Source organism: Cervus elaphus, chromosome 20 (genome assembly GCF_910594005.1).
Source record: "Cervus elaphus chromosome 20, mCerEla1.1, whole genome shotgun sequence".
Taxonomy (NCBI): Eukaryota; Metazoa; Chordata; class Mammalia; order Artiodactyla; family Cervidae; genus Cervus; species Cervus elaphus.
In genome coordinates, this window is record NC_057834.1 from 47,652,026 (window position 1) to 47,678,024 (window position 25,999).

At 40.9% G+C, this 25,999-nt stretch overlaps 2 protein-coding genes across 2 annotated transcripts; both read left to right on the forward strand.

The window, feature by feature from the left end:
* The first annotated feature begins 6,674 nt into the window (after positions 1 to 6,674).
* On the forward strand, positions 6,675 to 8,869 carry LOC122676460 (disintegrin and metalloproteinase domain-containing protein 30-like). Its single transcript, XM_043875702.1, has one exon. It carries the CDS (start codon positions 6,728 to 6,730, stop codon positions 8,867 to 8,869), a length of 2,142 nt encoding a protein of 713 aa, XP_043731637.1. The 5' UTR covers positions 6,675 to 6,727.
* Positions 8,870 to 21,304: 12,435 nt separating this feature from the next.
* Positions 21,305 to 25,007, forward strand: LOC122676729 (disintegrin and metalloproteinase domain-containing protein 30-like). Its single transcript, XM_043876321.1, is given in 2 exon segments — positions 21,305 to 21,398; positions 22,450 to 25,007. A coding segment is annotated over 1 exon segment (2,265 nt). The 5' UTR covers positions 21,305 to 21,398; positions 22,450 to 22,742.
* The last annotated feature ends 992 nt before the right edge of the window (positions 25,008 to 25,999 follow it).

The following is a 25,999-nucleotide window of genomic DNA, read 5'->3' on the forward strand; positions in this document are numbered from 1 at the left end:
AAGGATGAATAACAAAGAAATAAAAGATACAAACAGATCTATAACTAGTGAGATACTGAAGACTAATCAACAGCCTGTCAACACAGAAAATTGGGTTTCACTGGAGAATTCTACCTAACATTTAAGGAATAATTAACATTCAGGCTTCTTAAACTCATTCAAAGAATTGAAGAGGTAGTGACATTCTTAAACTCATTCTATGAGGCCAGCATTACCATGATATCAAAACCAGATGAAAGATAAGGAAAGAGAATCACAGGGCAATATCTCTCATGAATATTGATACAATAATCCTAAAGAAACTACTAGCAAACTGAGTTCAACAGCACATTAAAGAGACCATATTCCATGACCAAATGGGATTTATGCTGAATGTAAGGATGGTACAAAACATGAGAAATCACTCAATGTACTATACCTATTAACAGAACAAAGGACAAAACCCATATAAGCATCTCAAGAGACACAGACAAAGTATTTGAAAAAATTCAATACACTTTTATGACAAAAATGCCTCGCAGACTATGAAGGGAAAAGACTCCCTCAGCATAATAAAAGTCATAAATAAAAAGCTGGCAGCTAACATCATAATCAATGGGAAAAACTTTTCCTTTAAGATCAAGAACAATTGAGCAAAGATGTTCACACTTGTCATTACTATTCACCACAGTATACGACTTTCTAGCCAGAGCAATCAGACATAAAAAAGAAATAAAAGACATATAAAATGGAAAAATGGAAAAGAAGAATTAAAATAAACTCTGTTTGCAGATGATATGGTCTGATATACAGAAAAACCAAAGGATTCTGCCAAAAAAAAAAAAAAAAAAGAAAAGAAAACCTATTAGAACTAAGAAATCAATTCATCAAAGTTGTTGTTGTTGTTACCAAGTTGTATCCAAATCTTTGCGACCCCATGAGTTCAGTGACACATTAAAGCGATCATATTCCATGACCAGCAGCATGCCAGGTTTGGCTGAGATTCATGTCCATTGAGTTGGTAATACAGAATACAAAATCAACACTCAAAAATTAGGGACATTCCTATATGTTAACAATAAGCAAACAGATGGAAATTAAGAAGACAATCCCATTATACTAAAATACTATAATACTTCAGCCTTAAAAAGTATAAAACACTTAGAAGTGTTCTGAACCAAAGCAGTAAAAGAAGTAGAAAACTGCAAAACATTCCCCCCCCAAAAGCAAAACTTGTAGATGCTTCAAATTAATGGAAAGGCATACCAAACTGCTGTAGCTGATTTGGTGTATACCAAGGTCATGCAATAGAAGACTTAATGTTGTTAAGATATAATAATTGATAGTCAGCCAAGCCAGGCTTCAGCAATACGTGAACCGTGAACTTCCAGATGTCCAAGCTGGTTTTAGAAAAGGCAGAGGAACCAGGGATCAAATTGCCAACATCTGCTGGATCATCAAAAAAGCAAGAGAGTTCCAGAAAAACATCTATTTCTGCTTTATTGACTATGCCAAAGCCTTTGACTGTGTGGATCACAATAAACTGTGGAAAATTCTGAAAGAGATGGGAATACCAGACCACCTGACCTGCCTCTTGAGAAACCTATAGGCAGGTCAGGAAGCAACAGTTAGAACTGGATATAGAACAACAGACTGGTTCCAAATAGGAAAAGGAGTACGTCAAGGCTGTATATTGTCACCCTGCTTCTTTAACTTATATGCAGAGTACATCATGAGAAACACTGGGTTGGAGGGAGCACAAGCTGGAATCAAGATCGCCAGGAGAAATATCAATAACCTCAGATATGCAGATGACACCACCCTTATGGCAGAAAGTGAAGAGGAACTAAAAAGCCTCTTGATGAAAGTGAAAGAGGAGAGTGAAAAAGTTGGTTTAAAGCTCATCATTCAGAAAACTGAGATCATGGCATCCGGTCCCATCACTTCATGGGAAATAGATGGGGAAACAGTGGAAACAGTGTCAGACTTTATTTCGGGGGGCTCCAAATCACTGCAGATGGTGATTGCAGCCATGAAATTAAAAGACACTTACTCCTTGGAAGGAAAGTTATGACCAACCTGGATAGCATATTAAATAGCAGAGACATAACTTTGCCAACAAAGGTCCGTCTAGTCAAGGCTATGGTTTTTCCAGTGGTCATGTATGGAGTGACAGTTGAACTGTGAAGAAAGATGAGAGCCAAAGAATGGTGCTTTTGAACTGTGGTGTTGGAGAAGACTCTTGAGAGTCCCTTGGACTGCAAGGAGATCCAACCAGTCCATCCTAAAGGAGATCAGTCTGGGTGTTCATTGGAAGGACTGATGCTGAAGCTGAAACTCCAATACTTTGGCCACCTCATGCGAAGAGTTGACTCATTGGAAAAGACCCTGATGCTGGGAGGGATTGGGGGCAGGAGGAGAAGGGATCAACAGAGGATGAGATGGCTGGATGGCATCACCTACTCAATGAACATGAGTTTGAGTAAACTCTGGGAGTGGGTGATGGACAGGGAGGCCTGGTGTGCTGCAATTCATGGGGTTGCAAAGATTCGGACACGACTGAGTGACTGAACTGATGATGATTTAACTGGAATCAAGATTTCTGGGAGAAATGCCAATAACTTCAGATATGCAGACGACACCAGTCTAACGGCAGAAAGAGAAGAGGAACTAAAGAGCCTCTTGATAAAGGTGAAAGAGGAGAGTGAAAAAGCTGGCTTAAAACTCAACATTCAAAAAACTAAGATCATGGATCTGGATCCATCAATTCATGGCAAACAGATGAGCAAACAATGCAAACAGTGACAGACTTTATTTTATTGGGCTCCGAATCACTGTGGACAGTGACTGCAGCCATGAAATTAAAAGAAACTTGCTCCTTGGAAGAAAAAGTATGACAAACCTAGACAGCACATTAAAAAGCAAAGACATCACATTGTCCACAAAGATCTGTATAGTCAAGGTTATGTTTTTTCCAGCAGTCATGTATGGATAGAGCTGCACCTTAAAGAAGGCTGAGCACCAAAGAATTGGTGCTTTTGAATTGTGGTGCTGGAGAAGACTCTTGGACTGCAAGGAGATCAAACCAGTCAATTCTAAAGGAAATCAACCCTGAATATTCATTGGAAGGACTGATGCTGAAGCTGAAACTCCAATACTTCAGCCACCTGATGTGAAGAGTCAACTCATTGGAAAAGACATTGAGCTGGGAAAAATTGAGGGCAGGAGGAGGAGGAGGCAACAGACACTGAGATGGTTGGATGGCATCACTGACTCAATGGACATGAGTTTGAGCAAACTCCGGAAGATTGTGAAGGACAGGGAATCCTGGCGTGCTGCAGTCCATGGGGTCGCAAAGAGTCGGACACAACTGAGTGACTGAACTGAACTGACAATGTATCTAGCAATTCAACTTCTGGGTATATGTCCTAAAGAACTCAAAGCAGGATCTCCAGGAGATAGTTGGACACCCATTTTCAAGACAGCATTATTCACCCAAATATCTACCAACAGATGAATGACTAAGAAGTGTGGTACATACATACATAGATGAGCATGCATGCTTAAAAAGAAGAAAATTCTGTCACATGCTACAACATGAAGAAACTTCAAGGCTATTATGCTAAGTGCAATAAGCCATTCACAAAAGAAAAAACACAGTGTGACAGTACTCATATTCAATACTTTAAGTAATCACAATCATAGCAACAGAAAGATTCTTCCTATGAATAGGCAATAGGAATGACATTAGTGATTTTTAAGTATAGAGTTTCAGTGTTACAAGATGGAAAAGATCTAGAGATTTGGTAAACAAAAATGTGAATATATGTTGCTGCTGCTGCTGCTGCTGAACACTATGGAAACGTACATTTTAAAACAGTTAAGATGGTAAATTTAATGTTACTTTTTTTAACCTTGATGTTTAAATTGTGTTATTGAACAAACTGCTTTACAGATAGTTGGTAAACCAATACAGAACTTTTTAAGTTCTGTTTGATTTTAGAGACCTCAATTAATTGAAACACATTTTCTTTGATCTAACATTTCTAAGAATCCATCAGAACTGGCAAAGAAGGTATGTGCTTGTATATATTTACACAATCATTTATCTTAATCACCAGAATAGAATATATGTATCAACAAGAAAAATGTAAAAATGTGAAACAATGGTTGTATCATGAATACATAAAGGAAATGTTTAAATAAATAATTATGTGAATAGTATAGAATATTATGTATCTGTTATGGGCAATTATCTACATCTCTTATCAATGGCTTAGAAAATTATTTACAATATATTGTATATGAAAATGGCAATGTCAAAAGTATATGAATGGTATGTACTATTTTAAAATATGATTTACTTTTTATATTACATGGAATTTTCTAAGATGGAAAAATAATCATACCTAAGATTTCTGTCTCAGTGTGGGAAGAGTTTATTGGAGCCATATGCAAGTTGACAATAAAGGAATGGCTTGCATTTTCTACTCTGTGTAACTCAGGGCTATTTCCACTTTTTAAAATATATATGCATAATTTTGTAAATAAGGAAAAATACATCAAAACATACTATTTCCATAAAGCTTTGTGTTAACAAACAGCTGTTGCAGAGTTTAGCCCAAAGAAAATTTTATAACAATAGGAGTTATAGAATTAGTGTTTTAATCAAGAAATACTTCAATGGCCTAAATGAAAATGGTATAGGTATGAAAATGTTAATAAAACAGAATGAATGGAGAAGATAGATCCCAACTGCCCTCTACAATTTACGCTGCTGGAGAACTGACAACATCAACCAGATTTCCAGTCTGAGGAAACTGTAATTCCTGGTTTTCAAGCTGAACTATGAGCTCAGCACACTTGCTGAAACTCTCATTTATTCCTAGTCAGCTCTCTGACTTCTCCCCTTTTTCATTTCTTTACTTCCACTGCCTCTCAGCTCAGCAACTGACTTGACTGGGAACCTGAACCTTCAGACTGGTGCTTAACCCTTCCGTTCAGTTCAGTTGCTCAGCCGTGTCTGACTCTTTCTGACCCCATGCAGCACGCCAGGCCTCCCTGTCCATCACCAACTCCCGGAGCTTACTCAAACTCATGTCCATCAAGTTGGTGATGCCATCCAATCATCTCACCCTCTGTCATCCCCTTCTCCTCCTGCCTTCAATCTTTCCCAGCATCAGGGTCTTTTCCAACGAATCAGTACCTTAACCATTACTGTCTACTAATTACACTCAGGGCTTCTCCTGCCTGCCAACCAGGTCATCTCCACAGTACCCAGGCCTCTTCCTTCGCTGCCCCCTGAGGGGGACCATTTGAAGGGATTCCCCATCCTCTGCTGGAAGCTGAGCACGGCTGTGTTCTGGCGCTTTCTCACAATACAGGAGAATGGCACCTTAAAAATCTCCATTTCCTGAGACGATCTTGCCATATTCTCCGTAGGCGAAATCTACTTGTTTTGGTGTTTCTGCTTCACTAAGTGTCTGGACCACAATACAGAAGCCAGAAATGTGAATATTCTTTTTAATTCTTGCTTCTTTCATGTTGGGAGAAGCCATTCAATCATATATGTCCACAGGGTGCACATCTGTCCATCCCCAGAGAGACGGCAGAGGTAACTGATAAAGACTACAGGTTGTGGGGAGGGGTGACTGCCTAAGTGTGTGTGGCAATTGTGCCACCTAACATCACCACATGAACAAAAGTAGAGTTTCATTTTTCTCAAGTGTGGAGTATCCATGACAATAACATCTGCAAACTAGGCTTCTCTGTGATGAGTTAAGGAGCTGATTCATGCAAAGAGCTGAGAACAGTGGCTGATACACCGTAAACCTTCCACAATAACTATGTATTTTATGGGCCCATAGTCCTTTTCTGGTGCACAAACAACATTACTTGCCTGAATTGTTACAAGATCATCTTAACTAGGCTCCCAGATGCAAGCCTGTCCTACTTTTTAACGTTTTCCTGTAATACAACTGGAATTGATTTTAGTCTTCCTGGATTCTCCTAGTATTTGACTATTCCTAGACTCTCCATCCAAATAGCATACCCACACCAAAAATCACGCTGATCCCTAAGGACACACAGCAGAAAGAACCACCCAGCAAAAATGAACTTAGAAATGTTCACTTGCCTGAAGCCAGGTGGGACATGAGTTGGGACATGAGTCAGCTCTGATTTTCTCAGGCTCTGGTGGTCCTCTAGTTGACTCCAGGGATCCTTCTCTTTGCCGGAAGAGACTCCCCGTGAACACTGAAAATGGTGTAACGGTGAGGTGGGCACAGCACCTGTGAAACAGCCAAATCAGCCCATGGGAAAATGAGGCGTGTCCTGAGGCCAATAGAAACAAAAGAAATAGCCCAAGATACGGTGAGCCTTTGTCAAGTTCTCTGTTGTTCTTACTCTTTAGTCCCTTTCCCTTTCTCAAGCTGCTCTCTGCCTTCTCCCACCAGCCTGCAAGCAGCCTGGCTTTTCATGTGATTCTCGCGCACCTTCCTTGGACTCGTCCACGTGCGCCCAACGGCACCGCCCAGAAAACGAACTAGATGCGTTGGGCGGGGCGTGCACCTGCAGGGGAAATCAGCGAGCCTCAGCCTGACCCAGCTTGGCCCAGGGCTGCGCTCCCACGCACCGGCGGGCTCCGCACGCCACGCACTGCTGCCCGCGCCTCTAGCAGAGGTCCCTGGAAGGCTGACTCGCAAGGCCACAGTGGCAGGGACTGACTCACGGGGGGACAGGCTGTGCCATGAGGTCAGTGAGGCCCTGCCTCTCCCCGGGCCGGTCGCTACTCCTGGCGGTGCTCCTGGTTGACTCTCTTGGCAAGGATTTAATTTTTCACCCGGAGTGGGGCTTTGACTCCTATGAAATCACCATTCCCAAGAAGCTGAGCTTCCGTGGAGGGGAGCAGGGGACGGCCAGGCACGTGTCCTACCTCCTGCAGGTAAAAGGCGAGAACCGCGTCCTTCACCTGTGGCCCAAGAGGTTTCTGTTGCCTCGGAATCTGCAGGTTTTCTCCTTCACAGAACAGGGGAGACTCTTGGAAGATCACCCTTATATACCCAGTGACTGCAACTATATGGGCTTGGTTGAAGGAAATCAGGATTCTGAAGCTACGATAAGTACATGCATGGGAGGTCTCCGGGGCATCCTGAAAATTGATGCCAATTATTACCAAATCGAGCCCCGCAAGGCTTCTTCCAATTTTGAACACGTGGTATACCTCCTGGAGAAAGAGGAGGAATTTCCTAATCAGATCTGTGGATTCACTGATGATGAAACAATAGAGCAGATGGCCCAGCATGAGAACATGGCTAGGACACCCGACTTAACTGACTTATATACACATCAAATGTACTTGGAATTAGCCCTGGTCTTTGATAACAGTAGGTATTTGTTTTCAAACTCCAATCTTACTCAAGTCATAAATGATGCCATTCTTCTGACTTCTATTATGGACTCTTACTTCCAAGATATCCGTCTGAGAATACATCTATTTAGTGTTGAAGTATGGACAGATAAGGACAAAATTAGAGTTAATTTTACAAAGATAGAGCAAGTTTTAAGCCAGTTTTTGGTATACCGAACAAGTGTACTAAACACTCGGATCCCAGTAGACTGGGTACACCTATATCTTAAAAGAAGTTTTTCAGATTTACTTGCACAGTCTGGGGGACATGTGTGTAGTCAGTTTTATGCTGGCTCTGTAAGTGTCTTTCAAGATGTAAATATCCTTGCACCTGCCACTTGGTCAGCTCATGTACTGGGACACGGTGTGGGAATGCTACATGATGAAGCATACTGCCAGTGTAAGGGAAGGTATAGTTGCATTATGGGTACTGGGCGATATGGGTTTAGTAATTGTAGTTATGCCCATTATTTTGCACACATATATAAAACTTCAAGTGCAAGGTGTCTAACTAATCTCCCAGGCCTAGGCTACGTGCTTGAGAGATGTGGAAACAAAATTGTGGAAGGGAATGAGGAATGTGATTGTGGTTCATCAGAGGAGTGTGAAGAAGACAGGTGTTGTCAACCAGATTGTAAATTCAAAGAAGGAGCCAATTGTAGCACTGGACTTTGCTGTCATGAGTGTCAGTTTCGTCCATCTGGATACATGTGTCGGGTGGAAGAAAATGAATGTGACCTTGCAGAGTACTGCAATGGGACCTCAGCTTTCTGTCCAAGTGATACTTATAAGCAGGATGGAACCCCTTGCAAGTACAAAGCCCGTTGTTTCAAACAGAGTTGTCAATCCAGGTATATGCAGTGCCAAAAAATTTTTGGACTTGATGCCAAAGATGCTCCTCATCAGTGCTATGATGCAGCAAATTTATTAGGTGACCAATATGGGAACTGTGGGATTTCAGGACTACGTGCATTTCGAAAGTGTACCAAGCAAAATTCAATATGTGGCAGGCTACAGTGCATAAATGTTGAAACCCTCCCTGATATGCCAGATCATACTATCCTAATATCCACTCATCTGCATGAAGAAAATCTCATGTGCTGGGGCATTGGCTATCATCTAGCCATGGTACCTATGGGGTTACCTGACCTGGGTGTGATAAATGATGGTACCTCCTGTGGTAAGGAACGGGTATGTTTTAATAGAAGATGTGTGAATAGCTCAGTCCTGAAATTTGACTGTTTCCCCGAGAAGTGCAACCGCCGAGGAGTTTGCAACAATAACAGAAACTGCCACTGCATGTATGGTTGGGCCCCTCCGCTCTGTGAGGAGGTAGGATATGGAGGAAGCATTGACAGTGGGCCTCCAGGACCACTACGGAACGAGGTGTCTGCCTCACTTGAGGTTGTGATTCTTATATTAACACGCCTTGTTTTCTTAATTATCTCAGTGATTGTTGTGTTTTACAGGAAAATCCTATAAAGCTTATGAATCTAAAAAGAAACATCACTAATTAATGCTGGAGCAGAATAATTCAAGACAAAAACATGTCAAGAAACAAAAAAAGTACTCAGGCAATACACAGTCACTATTTATTACACAGAGTCATAAATGAAACAAGCTTCTCCTTTATCCATAGAGTTCTTCCTTCTTCCTACTATTCCTTCACCTAATTTTCTTTGAGGTTTTGATCAGCAAATAAAAGGTATTTTTAGTTTAGAAACAAATCAGTGCATTTTACTTTCTTAGCTTTCTTGTTTTTGATCAAGTTTTGAATATTCTGAAAAGAACACCCTAGTGGCTTTCTGAATATTAGTATTGTGAGCTTTATAGAGTTACAGTGGATTTCAGGGTAGAGTCCTGTGTCTGTTTTCAGCAAACAAAGTCATAGTCTCCCTTTCCCTCTGACTCCCTCAGGATCATCAGTGACATCATCTGTGTCTGTGCTCCATGCTGATCTATAAATGGTGGCTAGCACATTTTTAAAATATATATAGAAAGCCATAGTTCAAAAGGCTCAGACAGTAAGGGATCTGCCTGCAATGTGGAGACCCAGGTTCAGTCCCTGGGTCGGGAAGATCCCCTGGAGAAGGGTTGGCTATCTACTCCAGTATTCTTGCCTGGAGAATCCCAGGCAGGCTACAGTCCATGGGGTTGCAAAGAGAAACAGCTGAGCAACTAACACACACACAGTTTACAAGGGAAGGACCTCAGTTCAGGATCTTCCCCTGCTATAGTCACTGTGTGGTTCACTGCAGCTCCGTTTACATGTAGTCTCTGACTTATTGTTTGGATTGACCTCAGTTCAGTGGGGGGCTTCCCAGGTGGCACTTGTGGTAAAGAGTCTGGCTGCAGTGCAGGCGATGTGGGTTTGATCCCTGGGTTGGGAAGATTACCTCGAGAAGGAAATGGCAACCTGCTCCAGTGTTCTATCTGGAAAATTCCATGGACAGAGGAGCCTGGCAGGCTACAGTCCATGGGATTGCAGAGAGTCAGACATGACTGAGCGACTAAGCCCAGCACTCTGATCTACCATAACTCCTGAAGTGCACCACAGTCTACGAAGGATGACAAGACCCAGCAGGGTCCTGGTGGAAGAATCCTGTGCTTTGGGTTTCTGCTTGCAGGGAAAAGTCTTTTGTGAATATGTGCTGGGGGACATCTGGCCTTAGGTTTGCCACACCCCTAAAGAGAGCAGAAGGCAGTGAGGAATACCATTCATCCCAAGTACACCCATGTCTGCTTCCAAGTACCCTTCTGCCTCGTGCTTTCACTGGAAGAGAGGACTGAGTGGCCCCTTCAGAAGAGTCGGTGACCATATCTTGTTCATCATCCCAGCCCTGTGACAGCCCGTGTTTTGTCCTTGTTCTGGGCTGAGCCCTCCTGCTGTTCCTTTAGCTTCTGCAGGGCTCCTCCTTCCCCAGGCAGCACTGCAGGTCAACTATACCCCACTTCAGACTCTTTTCTTAGCCACGTAGTTCTAAGGAAAGAAGTTGTAGGAGGTTCATGAAAAAGAGTGTCCCCTTTGACTGTTTGGGACTGATAAAACTATGGCTATAATACTGATAATGTTGGCTACCATTTACTGAATGTTCAATCTGGCCAGGCAATACTCCACACACTTCACCAGTGTCAATGTGCATAGTCCTAAAAGTAACTCTGTGAGGTACCTACCTCAGGTACCTACCTTTTCATTTTCTCATTTTTCAAAGCACATTTGAGGACAATGAATTTAAATAAAATGCTCAAGATCACATAACTAATAATGACATTATTCAGTATAGCTTTATATGAATATTAGGAAGTTGAATTTAGGGAGGAGAGTTTGTTTAAAAACATAAGGTTGTTTAAACATAATTTTAAATTTTTAATTGTGATAAAAATGTACAAATATATAAATTTAAAGTGTACTACATGGAAATTTAATATACATAAATGTTTTAAAATTTTTAATTGTGATAGAATGTACAAACATATTTAAAGTACACTACATGAAAATTTAATATGCATAGATTGTAGCATTACTACTAAGATCAAGCTAATTAACACATCCATCACCTCACCTGGAAAGAACCAATAGGATAGTCCCTGTCATAAACCCCCCAGAAAATTAAAAATGAGGAAAATACATCTCAGTTCAATTTATGAACCTATTATGACTTTGTTAGTAAAATTCCTAGTGGGACAGCACAAGTAAGAAAAATTATATATCATCTTATCTATAAACATAGAGGGAAATGTATAAATCATTTCCAAGCTGAAACTAGCAATGAATATTATATAAACTCATCATGACCACAGGATTTTTCTTCCTCAGGAATATAAGAATGGTTAACATTAGTAAATCAATGAATAGATGGCATCACCTTTGGAAGATTGATACAATCATGTGAATAGACTCAAGACAGTAAGAGGTAAAATTAAATCTTCGTGATAAAAATTATTAAATCTCACATCAATTTAGAAAAGAGAGGAACTGCCAAAACTAATAAATGGTATCTACCACCATCTACAGCAAAATAATAATGATGAACTTATAAATAGGTATAAAACAGATGCCAACCACATATGTTCTATTCAACTTGACCTGGAAGTCCTAGTTTTAGCCCTGAAAACAAAACAACAACAATGACAATCACTACTTATAGACCATCTGGTCATATACACAGAAAGTCAAAGAGATAGTATAGACTATTAGAACTTTCTGCCGTTAACAAGGAGAAGATAAAGTTTAAAAATTGTGATCTTATGGTGTTTAGATAAATCTAAGTAAGATCTGAAGGACATTACATGTGGCTGTGGAGTACTGGAGTCTGTCTACCCATGTCAAGTGAGAAAAACTGGGTTTTTGAGGGGTATGGATTTGGAGATCTCTGTTGACCTAGGGAAGAACATTGATGGAGGAAAAAAAAATGGGTTTCAACTATTCCACTTGTGCCTCAGGAAGAACTACCCTGAAAGCATGCAGTCCTCATTCCAGCCTCAAATATTTTGGTGAGAGCAAATTGAGCTCTAACTTGAATTCTGTAATCTTGCCTGTCCTGACTGGCAAATATAAAACTCTTTAGAGCAGATTGTGTAGATTATCAATTTATTACCAGTTAGCTCTACTATCACCCTTTCTGCCTATTCTGTGCAAATGGATCTGGGCTTTTAAATATCTTAGCTTTATTAGCTGGCACTATGCTATCCTTTTTCAGGAGAAGGTGCTAGAGAGAAAATTTAAGAGAGATTTGCTTTCTGTGCTCCAGTGACTCCCTACACAGCCTCCTCTGGCCAAGTAAGTAGTTTCCCAAGTGCCAGGCACCTGAAGTGTAGACTGCCTCTAAAGTGTCTGGAGTCTGCAGTGTAGGCAGCCAGAGGCATCCAGCAACTAGCATTAATAGCAATTCCAGGAACCCACATTTCCCCAGGTGGTTCTGTAGTAGAGCATGTTGGAATGCCCCAGGGATATACCTTCCCATGAACAACTTTCTCTAGTGCCCTGCAGTGCCTCAGTGAGACACCTTCCTGTGACCAGCTTTCCCCAGGACCTTAGATGGTGAACTTCTGGCAAGACCCACTGGAGGGGTTCTCAGTGATTTCTCTGCTGTTCAGTTGGGCTGTGCCCTCCAAGAAGACCTGGATCTCAGTCCTAAGCAGAGGTTAACTTTTCTGGCCATGGATGCTAAAATTCACCCCTACGGGTGGTGGCTATATCATAAATCATATATTTTATCATACATTTTATATCAACAGTACCCACTACTGTTACTGAACTCAGGTCCAGCTTCTTGCTGCTCAAAAGTCAATACCTGAAAGAGAAGCAAATGGTGGTAAAAAGGGACACTGCTTTTAATCAGAATGCTGGCAGTCTTGGGAGAAGATGGATTCACATCCCAAGACCAACTCCAAAGAGTCTGCTCAGCCATGAAAGCTTTTAAGAGGAAAAGGGAAGTAATCTCATTTAATCGTTGAGGTAGGGGTTCAGAGTCTCACCAGCCCCTTGTACGTGCAAGCTTGTTGACTTCTTGTGATCTTTCCTTAGATGAGAGCTTGTTCACACAGTTTGTTCACAGGTTTGCTGAAGAGAAACTAGGGAAGAGATCTGGTCATGCTAATTACCTATTCTTTATTTCTACTTCTTTGATCTATGGAAAGAACCAACAGGTTAGGCAAAGCAATCTGTGATCAAAAGATTGGAAAGATATGCTAAGGTTATAGTGACAAGATGAGAGGGGCCTCTTTCAGAGAACCCTTTCCTGCAAAGAGCTCTTTCTGACCAAAAGCTGCTTACACTACTACAAAATATTTAGATTTTATTTATATTTTAATAGCTAATCTCTTGTTATTTCAATCTCCTGTTATAGTTAGTAATTATTTTTTCCTTTTTTCTTTCTTTTTAACTGCTATGTATTTGATTAAAATATTATGCAAGTTTCAGGTGTACAACATAGAGATTCACAATTTTTAAAGGTTATAGTACATTTATGGGCTTCCCTGGTGGTTCAGACAGTTATATAATGCAGGAGACCCAGATTCAATCCCCGGGTTGGGAAGATCCCCTGGAGAAGGGAATGGCCATGCACTCCAATACTCTTGCCTGGAGATTTCTGTGGACAAAGGAGCCTCATGGGCTACAGTCTTTTGTAGTTATTAGAAAGGTTGGCTATATTTCTTCTGTTGTACTACATATTCTTGTAGTTTATTTATTATATATATAGTAGTTTTTACCTCTTAATCCCTGTCCCCAGTCTCACCCCCCACCACACCACCAATTTTTCTTTCCCCCAGTGATAATCTCTGGTTTGTTCTCTTTATCTGTGAGTCTATTTCTGCTTTGTTTTATTCACTAAGTATATTTTTCAGATTCTACCTATAAGAGAACATCTTTTTCTGACTTATTTCACTTAGCATATTACCCTCCAAGTCTATTCAGGTTGTTGAAAATGACATTTTATTCTTTTTATGGCTGAGTAGTAGTCCATTGTATATTTTAATATGTATTTTTGCTTTTGTTGGTGTTCAGTCTTAAGCATGTCCAACTCTTGGCAACCCCATGGACTGCAGCAAGTCAAGCTTCCCTGTCCTTCACTATCTCCCAGAGTTTGCTAGAACTCATGTCCATTGAGTTGGTGATGCTAGCCAACCTTCTCACCCTCTGTCACCCTCTTCTCCTCCTACCCTCAGTCTTTCCCAGCATCAGGGTCTTTTCCAATGAGTTAGCTCTTCACATCAGGCAGCCAAAGTATTGGAGCTTCAGTTTCACCATCAGTCCTTCTGACGAGTATTCAGGGTTGATCAGGGTTGACTGATTTGATCTCTTTGTAGACCAAGGGACTCTTAAGAGTCTTCTCTAGCACCGCAATTGAAAAGCATCAATTCTTCTGCACTCAGCCTTCTTTAAGGTCCACCTCTCACATCCATACATGACTACAGGAAAAACCATAGCTTTAACTATACAGACCTTCGTCGGCAAAGTGATGTCTCTGTTTTTTGATATGCTGTCTAGGTTTGTCATAATTTTTCTGCCAAGCAGCAAATGTCTTCTAAGTTTATGGCTGCAGTCACCATCTGCAGTGATTTTGGAGTCCCCCAAAATAAAATTTGCCAGTTTCCACTTTCTTCCTATCTGTTTGCCATGAAATGATGGGACCAGATGCCATGACCTTATTTTTTTGAAAGTTGTTTCAAGCCATCTTTTTCACTCTCCTCTTTCACCCTCAGCAAGTGGCTCTTTAGTTACTCTTTGCTTTGTGCCAGTAGAGTGGTATCATCTGCATATCTAAGATTATTGATATTTCTCCCATCAATCTTGATTCCAGTTTGTGATCCACCTAGCCCAGCATTTTGCATGATGTACTTTGCATAGAAGTTAAATAAGCAGGGTGACAATATACAGCTTAGATGTAATCCTTTCTCAATTTTTCACCAGTCTGTTGTTCTATGTCTGATTCTGTTGCTTGTTGACCTACATACAGTTTTTTCAGTAAGGTGGTCTGGTATTTCCATCTCTTTAAGAATTTTCCACAGTTTGTTGTGATCTACATAATCAAAGGCTTTCCTGTAGTCACTGAAGCAGATGATTTTCTGGAATTCCCTTGCTTTTTCTATGATCCAATGGATGTTGGCAATTGATCTCTGGTTCCTCTACCTTTCTAAATCCAGCTTGTACATCTGGAAGCTCTCGGTTCATGTACTGTTGAAGCCTAGGGTGAAGGATTTTGAGCATTACCTTGCTAGCATGTGAAATGAGTGCAATTGTATGGGAGTTTGAATATTCTTTGGCATTGCCTTTCTTTGAGATTGTGATGAGAACTGACCTCTTCTAGTCCTATGGCCATTGGTGAATTTTCCAAATTACTATGTACATCACATCTTCTTTATCCATTCATCTGTTGATGAATGCTTGGGTTGCTTCCATATCTTGGCATTTGTAAATACTGCTGCTGTAAACATTGGGGTGGTTGTATCTTTTGACTTCAGTCTTTTCCTTCTTTTTTAAAAAATAAATACCCAGGATAGAAATCTACAGTATATGGTAGTTCTATTTTTAGTTGTTGGAAGACCCTGCATATGTTTTCCATAGTGACTGCACCAATTTACATTTCCACCAACTGTTTAGGAGAGTTCCCATTTCTCCTATCCTTGCTAATATTTGTTATTTGTGGTCTTTTTCTAATTACAGAAAATCTGACAGGTGTGACATGATATCTCACATAGTCTTAATAAGAAATTTCTCTGATGATTAATGATAGTGTGTAACTTTTCATGAGCCTATTGACCATCTACATGTCTTCTTTGGAAAAATTTGTCTGTTCAGATCTTCTGGACATTTTTTGATTGGGTTGTTGGTTTTATGATGTTGAATTTTATGACTTGTTTATGTATTTTGGATATTAACTTCTTCTCGGTCTCTCATTTGCAAATATTTTCTCCCATTCAGTAGGTAGTCTTCTTGTTGATGGTTTCCTTTGCTGTGCAAAAGCTTCTAAGTTTAATTAGATTCCATTTGCTTATTTTTGCTTTTATTGTCTTTGCTTTAGGAGACAGTTACTAAAAAATATTGCTGATTTATATCAAAGAGGGTTATGCCTGTGAGTTTTATGCTTTCTGGCCTTAGATTAAAAGGGGTTTTTAGTCCTTTTTTAGTTTATTTTTGCATATGGTATTAGAGAATGCTCTAATTTCACTTTTTTCACAGGTTACTGTCCAGTTTTCCCAATAGCACTTATTGATGAGATTGTCTTTTCTTTACTGTATATTCATATATTCATAATATGGTATGTTCTTTTTATTGGTCCCTTGATCATTAGGTTATGTCCTTCTTTGTCTCTTTAACAGAATTTATTTGAGTCTATTTTGTCTGATATAAGTAATCTGGCTTTCTCTTGATTTCCATGTGTGTGGAATACCTTTTCCATCCCCCTACTTTCAATCTGTGTGTGCATCTTTCTTTAGACCTGAAGTGAATCTCCTGTAGGTGGTATATATACAGCTCTCAATTTTGTATCTATTCAGCCACTATATAGATTTTGATTAGAAGATTTAGTTCATTTTTATTTAATTATTAATATGTATGTTTTCTTGCAATCTTGCTGTGCCATGCTTAGTCACTCAGCTGTGTCCAACTCTTTATGAACTCATGGACTATAGCCTGCCAGGTTCCTCTGTCCATGGGGATTCTCCAGGCAAAAATACTGGAGTGGGTTGCCAGGCCCTCCTCCAGGGGACCTTCCCAACCCAGGGATCAAACCCAGGTTTCCCACATTGCAGGTGGATTCTTCACCATCTGAGCCACCAGGGAAGGCCATTGAATACTGGAGTGGGTAGCCTATTCCTTCTCCAGGGGATCTTCTCGACCCAGGAATCAAACCAGCGTCTTCTGCATTACAGGTGGATTCTTTACCAGCTGAGCTACTGGGGAAGGTAATTGTTTTTTGATTGTCTTATTGGTCTTTTTAGTTCATTTCTTCTTTTGTTGTCTTGTGATTCAATGACTGTATTTAGTATTAGGTTTTTATTGTTGTTGTTTTGTGTATGTACCTGTTATAGATTTTTGGTTTGTCATTACCATGGTGTTAATATATAGCAATCTATATATACATGTGATCATTTTAAACTGCTGATCTCTTAATTTAAAGATCAATCATAACATGTTCAGATGTCTTATCTTAGAAATAGATTTAAAAAATTGTGATTCTACTTTTTTGACTGTGAAATATAGTATGTACAGAAATGAGCATAAAGGGCCCTGGAATGGCTTAACAAATATGTACAGCAAAACTAGTGCTTAAAAATTATATTACCAGCACCATAGTCCCCTGGAAGCTACACAAATCATAACCTTCCCCTCTACCATCCATTCCTGATTATATCCCCTTGGCTTCACGCTAGAAATATCAACTCTCCTGACAATTCTCATCATCACTTCCTTTCATTATATTTATCAGTTATGTATGTATCTCTAAAAAATAAAATTCAATTTTACCTAATTTCTTCCTTTTTCTTTTGGTTTTGTTTGTAATATTCATCCATGATGTGGCATATAACTCTGATTCATTATCTCCATTGCCACAGTCACCTGGTGGAATTTAGAACTGTTTCCAGTTTGGAGTGTATTTCTATGTCCATGTATACTTGTGTACAATTGTATACATTTCTGTTGGATACATACCTAGGAATGGAATTTCTGGATCATAGTGCTTATTTTAAACTATGTAAGCTAATGACAAACATGGTTCTAAAGTGGTTTTACTGATTTACATTGCCACTCTAGGTAAGAGAGTTACTATTCTACAGCCTCATCAAGATTTCATATTATTAATTTCTTAAATCTTTGCTAACCTGATAGGTGTAGCCTCAGATAGAAGCTTTAACTGGCAATACTCTTTTCAATAATGTGGCTGAGAATTTTCCATTTATGTTTTTGGCTCCCTGAATTTTCTGTGATGTATCTATACAAGTTACCTGCTCATTTTTTTTTTTAAAGATTATCCTTCTTTTTCTCATTGATTTGTCAGAAGTATTAATATTTATAATGCCCTGTGTTGGTTATAGGATTACTTACTATTTGATTCAGTGATAGGACAGAAAGATAGCACACTTGGAAGACAGCATTGTATTTCCTACAAAAAAGAGAGAGGTACTAAACAATAATTTTAAAGTGCATATTGCACAGATATTTTTACAATCATAGGGTGAGGAAATTGCCAGAGATCAAACTGAAAACATCCAGTGGATAATAGAAAAAGCAAGAGGATTCCAGAAAAACATCTACTGCTTAATTGATTACACTAAAGCCTTTGACTGTGTGGATCACAACAAACTGGAAAATTCTTAAAGAGATGGAAATACCAGACTATCTTACCTGCCTTCTGGGAAATCTGCATGCAAATCAAGAAGCAACAGTTAGAAATGGACATGAAACAATGGTTCCAAATTGGGAAAGGAGTACTTCAAGGCTATATATTGTCACCTTGTTTATTTAACTTATATGCAGAGTACATCATGCAAAATGCTGGGCTGGATGAAGCACAAGCTGGAATCAAGATTGATGGGAGAAATGTCAGTAACCTCAGATATGCTTCCCTAGTGACTCAGCTGGCAAAGAATCCACCTGCAATGCAGGAGACCCTGGTTCAATTTCAGGAAGATCCCCAGAGAAGGGATAGGCTACCCACTCCAGCATTCTTGGGCTTCCCTGGTGGCACAGATGGTAAAGAATCTGCCTGCAATGTGGGAGACCTGGGTTCAATCCCTGGGTTGGGAAGATCCCCTGGAGGAGGGAATGGCAACTCACTCCAGTATTCTTGCCTGGAGAATCCCCATGAACCAAGGATCCTGGTGGGCTACAGTCTGTGTGGTCACACAGAGTCAGACATGACTGAGTGGCTAAGCACAACACAATACACAACATGCAGATGACACCACCCTGTGGCAGAAAGCAAAGAGGGACTGAAGGGCCTCTTGATGAAAGTAAAGAGGGGAATGAAAAAGCTGACTTGACACTCAACATTCAAAAAACAAAGATCATGGCATCCGATCCCATCACTTCATGGCAAATAGTGGCACACTTTATTTTCTTGGGCTCCAAAATCACTGCAGATGGTGACTGAAGCCATGAAATTAAAAGATGCTTGCTCCTTGGAAGATAAATCTAGACAGCATATGAAAAAGCAGAGACATTACTTTGCCAACAAAGGTCCATCTAGTAAAAGCTATGGTTTTTCCAGTAGTCAGTATAGAAGTGAGAGTAGGACCATAAACCAAGCTGAGCACCAAAGAATTGATGTTTTTGAACTGTGGTGCTGGAGAAGACTCTTGAGAGTCCCTTGGACAGCAAGGAGATCAAACTAGTCAATCCTAAAGGAAATCAGTCCTGAATACTCATTGGAAGGACTGATATTGAAGCTGAAGCTCCAATACTTTGGCCACCTGAATCTAAGAACTGACTCATTAGAAAAGACCTGATGCTAGGAAAGATTGAAAGCATGGGAAAGGGGATAGCAGAGGATGAGATGTCTGGATGGCATCATTGACTCAATGGACATGAGTTTGAACAAGCTCTGGGAATTGGCGGTGGACAGGGAGGCCTGGCGTGCTGCAGTCCATTGGGTCACAAAGAGTAGGACATGACTGAGTGATTGAACTGAACTGAACTGAGGGTGAGGAAGGAAAGCAAAATGACAAGAAACTCAGAAGCTAGAAAAGTTTAAAATGTTCTGTATAGTAAAGGACACTCTAAAAAGTGAAGTGATAAATAACAGATTGGCCGAATTGATTTCTAATTTATAAGTAGCTCCATTAAATTGAAAAGCAGAGCAAAGTTGGTAATAGAAGAATGGGCAATGGATATGAACAGAAAAATGTGAGAATTATTGAATAATGTATTGTGTATTGAAAGTGGCTAAGACAGTAAATCTTAAAAGTTCTGATCATAAGACAAAATATTATAATTATGGGTGGTGATAGATGTTAATTGTATTTACTGTGGTGATGGTTTTACAATATATACATATATTGAATTTTTATGTTGTATGCCTGAAACTACTATAATGTTATACAGCAGTTTTTGCTGAATATTAAAGAAACTTAAGTGGATTGGTTGAGATAGTATAATATGTTCAACCTCACTAATAACCAGAATGCAATTGAGCTATAGTCTTTTTCTAAAGTGAGTCTACAAATGAACTGGATAATAAACACTACTGGAAAGGTTGTAGAAATAAGGCCTTATTGAGCTGTGCTAATATGGCAGCCAGTAACCACATGTGGCTAGTTAAATTTAAATTCTCTAAAATTTCAAATTGAGTTGAAATTCATCTGTTCAGCCACAATAGCCATATTTCAAGTGGTCAATAAACACAGGTGGTTAGTGGCTACAATACTGAACAGTCGTAACATTTCTATCATTGCAAAAAGATCCCTCCAAGAGACCATAGTCATAAATGAGATGTCAGACTAGGAAGCCCTGACACTGCCTCTCCCACTACAAACCAACAAAATACCTCTGTGAGGACTCCAGAACACAATTAAAAACATCTGCTCCCCAAATGAACATGAAGTGAACTGCATGGAAGATGAAAATGGGATTTGTTTCATCACTATTCACGTTCTCTCATCAGAGGGCTTATCCTTCCAAAATTCTCAGCCCCCACACCAAACCCCACGCTTATACACATGATGTCTTCTATTTGGAAGAAAACCCTCAACTATCAACTTTTCTTGGTATTGTAGGGAAAGAATAAGTTTATTGAAATCACATGTAGGTTGGAGATAAAGGAAAGGCTTGCATTTTCTACTCTATTTCACCTAGGATTGTTTCCACCTTTTACAATACATATGTACAATTTTGTAAATAAGAAGAAACAGGACAAAGCAGGCTATTTCCACAAAGCTTTTTGTTAACAGATGTTTCAGAGTTTAGCTCCAAGATAATACTGTAGCAATAGGAGCTTCAGAATTAGTGTTTCAATCAAGAAATACTCCAGTGGCCTAAAGGTAAATGGTATACATATGAAAATAATGATAAAATAGAATGAATATAGAAGATAGATCTCAACTGTCCTCCAAAATTTAGGGTGATGCGCACTTAAGAACATCAATCAGATTGACAGGCTGAAGAAACTGTGATTTTTGGTTCCCAACCTGAATTAGGAGCTCAACACACTAGGTGAAACTTTCATTTATCCCAAGTCAGTTCTCTGCTGAGTTCTCCCCTTCTTCATGGCCTTTACCTCCACTGCCTCTCAGCTCAGCAACTGACTTGACTGGGAACCTAAACCTTTAGAGGGGCCCTCCCTTACTGTCTGCTAATTATACTCAGGGCTTTGCCTGCCAACTAGGTCATCTCCACAGTACACAGGCCTCCTCCTTTGCCACACCCTGAGGGAGGCCATTTCAAGGCATTCCCCATCCTCGGCTGGAAGCTAAGCAGGGCTGTGTTCTGGCGCTTTCTCACAGCACAGGAGAATGGCACCTTAAAAATCTCCATTTCCTGAGAAGAGCTTGTCATATTTCTCCTCCATAGGTAAGTCAACTTGTTTTGACATTTTCTTCTTCCTTGAGTGTCAGGACCAAAATACAGAAGCCAGAAATGGGAATATTCTTTTTAATTCTTGCTTCTTTCATTTAGGAGAATTCATTCAATCATATAAATCAAGCAGAGGCTGCTTTATTCCTATTTTTTGAAGCTGTCCACTTCTGTCCCTCCCCAGAGTGACAGCAAAGGCAACTGGTAAACATTACGGGTTGTGTGTGGATCAGGCGGACGGGGCTGTGTGTGGAACAGTGCCACATAGTAACACCATCAGAGCAAAAGTAGAGTTTCAGCTCCCTCATGTGTGAAGTATGGATGATAAGCATTATCATTATGTGCACACTAGGCATTTTCGTGAAGAGTTAATGAACTGATTCATAAAAAGAGCTGAGAAGAGTGGAGGGTACACAATAAGCCTTTCGGAAATACTGTGTATTTTATGGAACTGCATGCCGTTTTCTGTTCCATAGACAACATCACTTGTGTGGATTGTTACAAGATAATCTTAACTAATCTCCCAGATACAAGCCCCATCCTATTTTTTGACCTTTCCCTGTAATACAGCTGGAATTGATTTTAGTCCTTCCGGATTCTCCTAGTATTTGACTGTTCCCAGATTCTATATCCAAAGCACACCCACACCAAAAAGCATGCCGATCCCTGGCATCCTAAGGACACACAGCAGAAAGAACCACCTGGCAAAATGAACTTAGAAACATCCACTTTCCTGAAGCCAGGTGGGGAGGGGGGACATGAGTCAGATCTGATTTTCTCAGACTCTGGTGGTCCTCTAGTTGACTCCAAATATCCTCTTTGCTGCAAGAGACTCCCCGTGAACACTGAAAATGGTGTAACGGTGAGGTGGGCACAGCACCTGTGAAACAGCCGAATCAGCCCATGGAAAAATGAGGCGTGTCCTGAGGCCAATAGAAACAAAAGAAATAGCCCAAGATACGGTGAGCCTTTGTCAAGTTCTCTGTTGTTCTTCTTACTCTTTAGTCCCTTTCCCTTTCTCAAGCTGCTCTCTGCCTTCTCCCACCAGCCTGCAAGCAGCCTGGCTTCTCATGTAATTCTCACGCACCTTCCTTGGACTCGTCCACGTGCGCCCAACGGCACCGCCCAGAAAATGAACTAGATGCGTTGGGCGGGGCGTGCACCTGCAGGGGAAATCAGCGAGCCTCAGCCTGACCCAGCTTGGCCCAGGGCTGCGCTCCCACGCACCGGCGGGCTCCGCACGCCACGCACTGCTGCCCGCGCCTCTAGCGGAGGTCCCTGGAAGGCTGACTCGCAAGGCCACAGTGGCAGGGACTGACTCACGGAGGGACAGGCTGTGCCATGAGGTCAGTGAGGCCCTGCCTCTCCCCGGGCCGGTCGCTACTCCTGGCGGTGCTCCTGGTTGACTCTCTTGGCAAGGATTTAATTTTTCACCCGGAGTGGGGCTTTGACTCCTATGAAATCACCATTCCCAAGAAGCTGAGCTTCAGTGGAGGGGTGCAGGGGACGGCCAGGCACGTGTCCTACCTCCTGCAGGTAAAAGGCGAGAACCGCGTCCTCCACCTGTGGCCCGAGAGGTTTCTGTTGCCTCGGAATCTGCAGGTTTTCTCCTTCACAGAACAGGGGAGACTCTTGGAAGATCACCCTTATATACCCAGTGACTGCAACTATATGGGCTTGGTTGAAGGAAATCAGGATTCTGAAACTACGATAAGTACATGCATGGGAGGTCTCCGGGGCATCCTGAAAATTGCTGCCAATTATTACCAAATTGAGCCCCGCAAGGCTCCTTCCAATTTTGAACACGTGGTATACCTCCTGGAGAAAGAGGAGGAATTTCCTAATCAGATCTGTGGCTTAACTAATGATGAAACAATAGAGCAGATGGCCCAGCATGAGAACATGGCTAGGACTCCAGATTTCACTGAGTCATATGTGCACCAAAAGTACTTGGAATTAGCCCTGGTCTTTGATAACAGTAGGTATTTATATTTGAACTCCAATCTTACTCAAGTCATAAATGATGCCATTCTTCTGACTTCAATTGCAGACTCTTACTTTCAAGAAGTCCATATGAGAATACAACTATTAGCTGTTGAAGTATGGACAGACAGAGACAAAATAAGACTTAATTTCGGACACCTATCACAAGTTTTAGGCCAGTTTGTGCAGTACAGATCACGTGACCTACGTCTTCGGATTCCAGCAGATTGGGCACACCTATACCTTCACAAAACATTTAAGGATGTACTTGCTCATCACTGGGGAAGTGTATGTAGTATGATGCCTTCAGGATCTACAAGTTCTATGCTAGATAGAAACATCCTTGGACCCGCCACTTGGACTGCTCATGTTCTGGGCCATAGTGTGGGAATGACCCATGATTATGAATACTGCCAGTGTAAGGGTAGGCATAGTTGTATCATGGGCACTGGACGAAGTGGGTTTAGTAATTGTAGTTATGCCGAATTTTATTCACATGTAAGTTCAGGATTAAACTGTCTAAATAATCTCCCAGGCCTAGGCTTTGTGGTTAAGAGATGTGGAAACAAAATTGTGGAAGAGAATGAGGAATGTGATTGTGGTTCAACAGAGGAGTGTGAAGAAGACAGGTGTTGTCAACCAGATTGTAGATTCAAAGAAGGAGCCAACTGTAGCACTGGACTTTGCTGTCATGAGTGTCAGTTTCGTCCATCTGGATACATGTGTCGGATGGAAGAAAATGAATGTGACCTTGCAGAGTACTGCAATGGGACCTCAGCTTTCTGTCCAAATGATACTTATAAGCAGGACGGAACCCCTTGCAAGTACAGGTCCCGTTGTGTCAGAAAGGGCTGCCGATCCAGGACTATGCAGTGCCAAAACATTTTTGGGGCTGATGCTTTGGGGGCTCCTCATCAGTGCTATGATGCAGTTAATGTAATAGGTGATCAATATGGGAACTGTGGGATTTTAGGAGTTCGTGAGTATGAGCAGTGTCCCTAAGAAAGGTCTTTATGTGGCAGGCTCCAGTGTATAAATGTCAAAACCCTCCCTGATATGCCAGATCATACTATCCTAATATCCACTCATCTGCATGAAGAAAATCTCATGTGCTGGGGCATTGGCTATCATCTAGCCATGGTACCTATGGGGTTACCTGACCTGGGTGTGATAAATGATGGTACCTCCTGTGGTAAGGAGCGGGTATGTTTTAATAGAAGTTGTGTGAATAGCTCAGTCCTGAATTTTTACTGTTTCCCTGCTAAGTGCAACCGCGGAGGAGTTTGCAACAGTAACAGAAACTGCCACTGCATGTATGGTTGGGCCCCTCCGCTCTGTGAGGAGGCAGGATATGGAGGAAGCATTGACAGTGGGCCTCCAGGACCACTAAGGACAAACATGCCCATCTCTCTTCAGGTTGTGATTCTTATATTAATGCGCCTTATTTTCTTAATTATCTCAATGATTATTGTGTTCTATAGGAAAATCATATGAATCTAATCCAAAGAGAAAGAAATACCACCCTTTAACCCTGGAGTAGAACAAGGCAGAAAAAGAGAAAAACACCAAAAAAGTAATCAGGCAATTGACACTCTACCTTTATTATACATGGTCATAAATTGAACAAGCTTCTCATTTATCCAAACCAATCTTCATTCCTCTTTCAAGTTATCTTATCTAATTTTTTGAGGTTTTGATAAGGAAATAAATTGTATTCTTCATTTGGAATCAAATCAATGCATTTTGCTTTCCTATTTCACTTTCCCTTTAGTGTCTGTCCAGGTTTTGAATATCCTTAAAAGAATGCCCTAGGAGTTTTTCTGAACACTCGCATTGTGAGTTTCATAGAATTACAGTGGATATCAGGGCAAAATCCTGTCTCTCAGATCCCAGCAAACAAAGCCATTGTCTCCCTTTCCCTCTGCCTCCCTCACTGTCATCAATAAAAATCATCTGTGTCTATGCTCCACACTGATCTATAAATATTGATTGCCATATTTTATATATATATATAAAGTGATAGTTTACAAGGGGAGTCCCTCAGTTAAGGATCTTCCTCTGTTACAGTGAGTGTGTGGTTCACTGTAGCTCTTTAGAAATCAGGTTTCTGGCTCGGTGTTTGCATTGGCCTCAGTTGGGTTGAGGGCCATCTCAACCATAACATAACATCTCAACCATAACATCTCAATCTATCATAACTCCTGCATTGTACCACAGTCTACAAATGATGACAAGACCTGGCAGTATCCTATGGGCAAGACCCTTAACAGAAGTCTGTGCTTTGGGTTTCTGCTTGCAGGGACAAGACTTTTGTGAATATGTGCTGGGGGATATCTGGCCTTAGGTTTGCCACACCCCTAAAGAGAGCAGAGGGCAGTGAGGAACACCTTTCATCCCAGGTACACCCATGTCTGCCTCCAAACACCCCTCTGCCTGGTGCTTTGGTTGGGAGGAGAGGAGGGCTGGGTGGCCCCTTCAGAGGAGTCAGTGACCACCTCTTGGTCATCATCCCAGCCCGTTGACAGCTGAAGTGTTTTGATCTTGTTTTGGGCTGAACCCTCCTGCTGTTCCCTTAGCTTCCATGGGGCTCATCCTTCCCCAGGCAGCACTGCAGT

What these genes read in the sequence shown, in the direction of transcription:
- LOC122676460 (XM_043875702.1), top strand. Translation starts at nt 6,728, where the DNA reads ATGAGGTCAGTGAGGCCCTGCCTCTCCCCGGGCCGGTCGCTACTCCTG.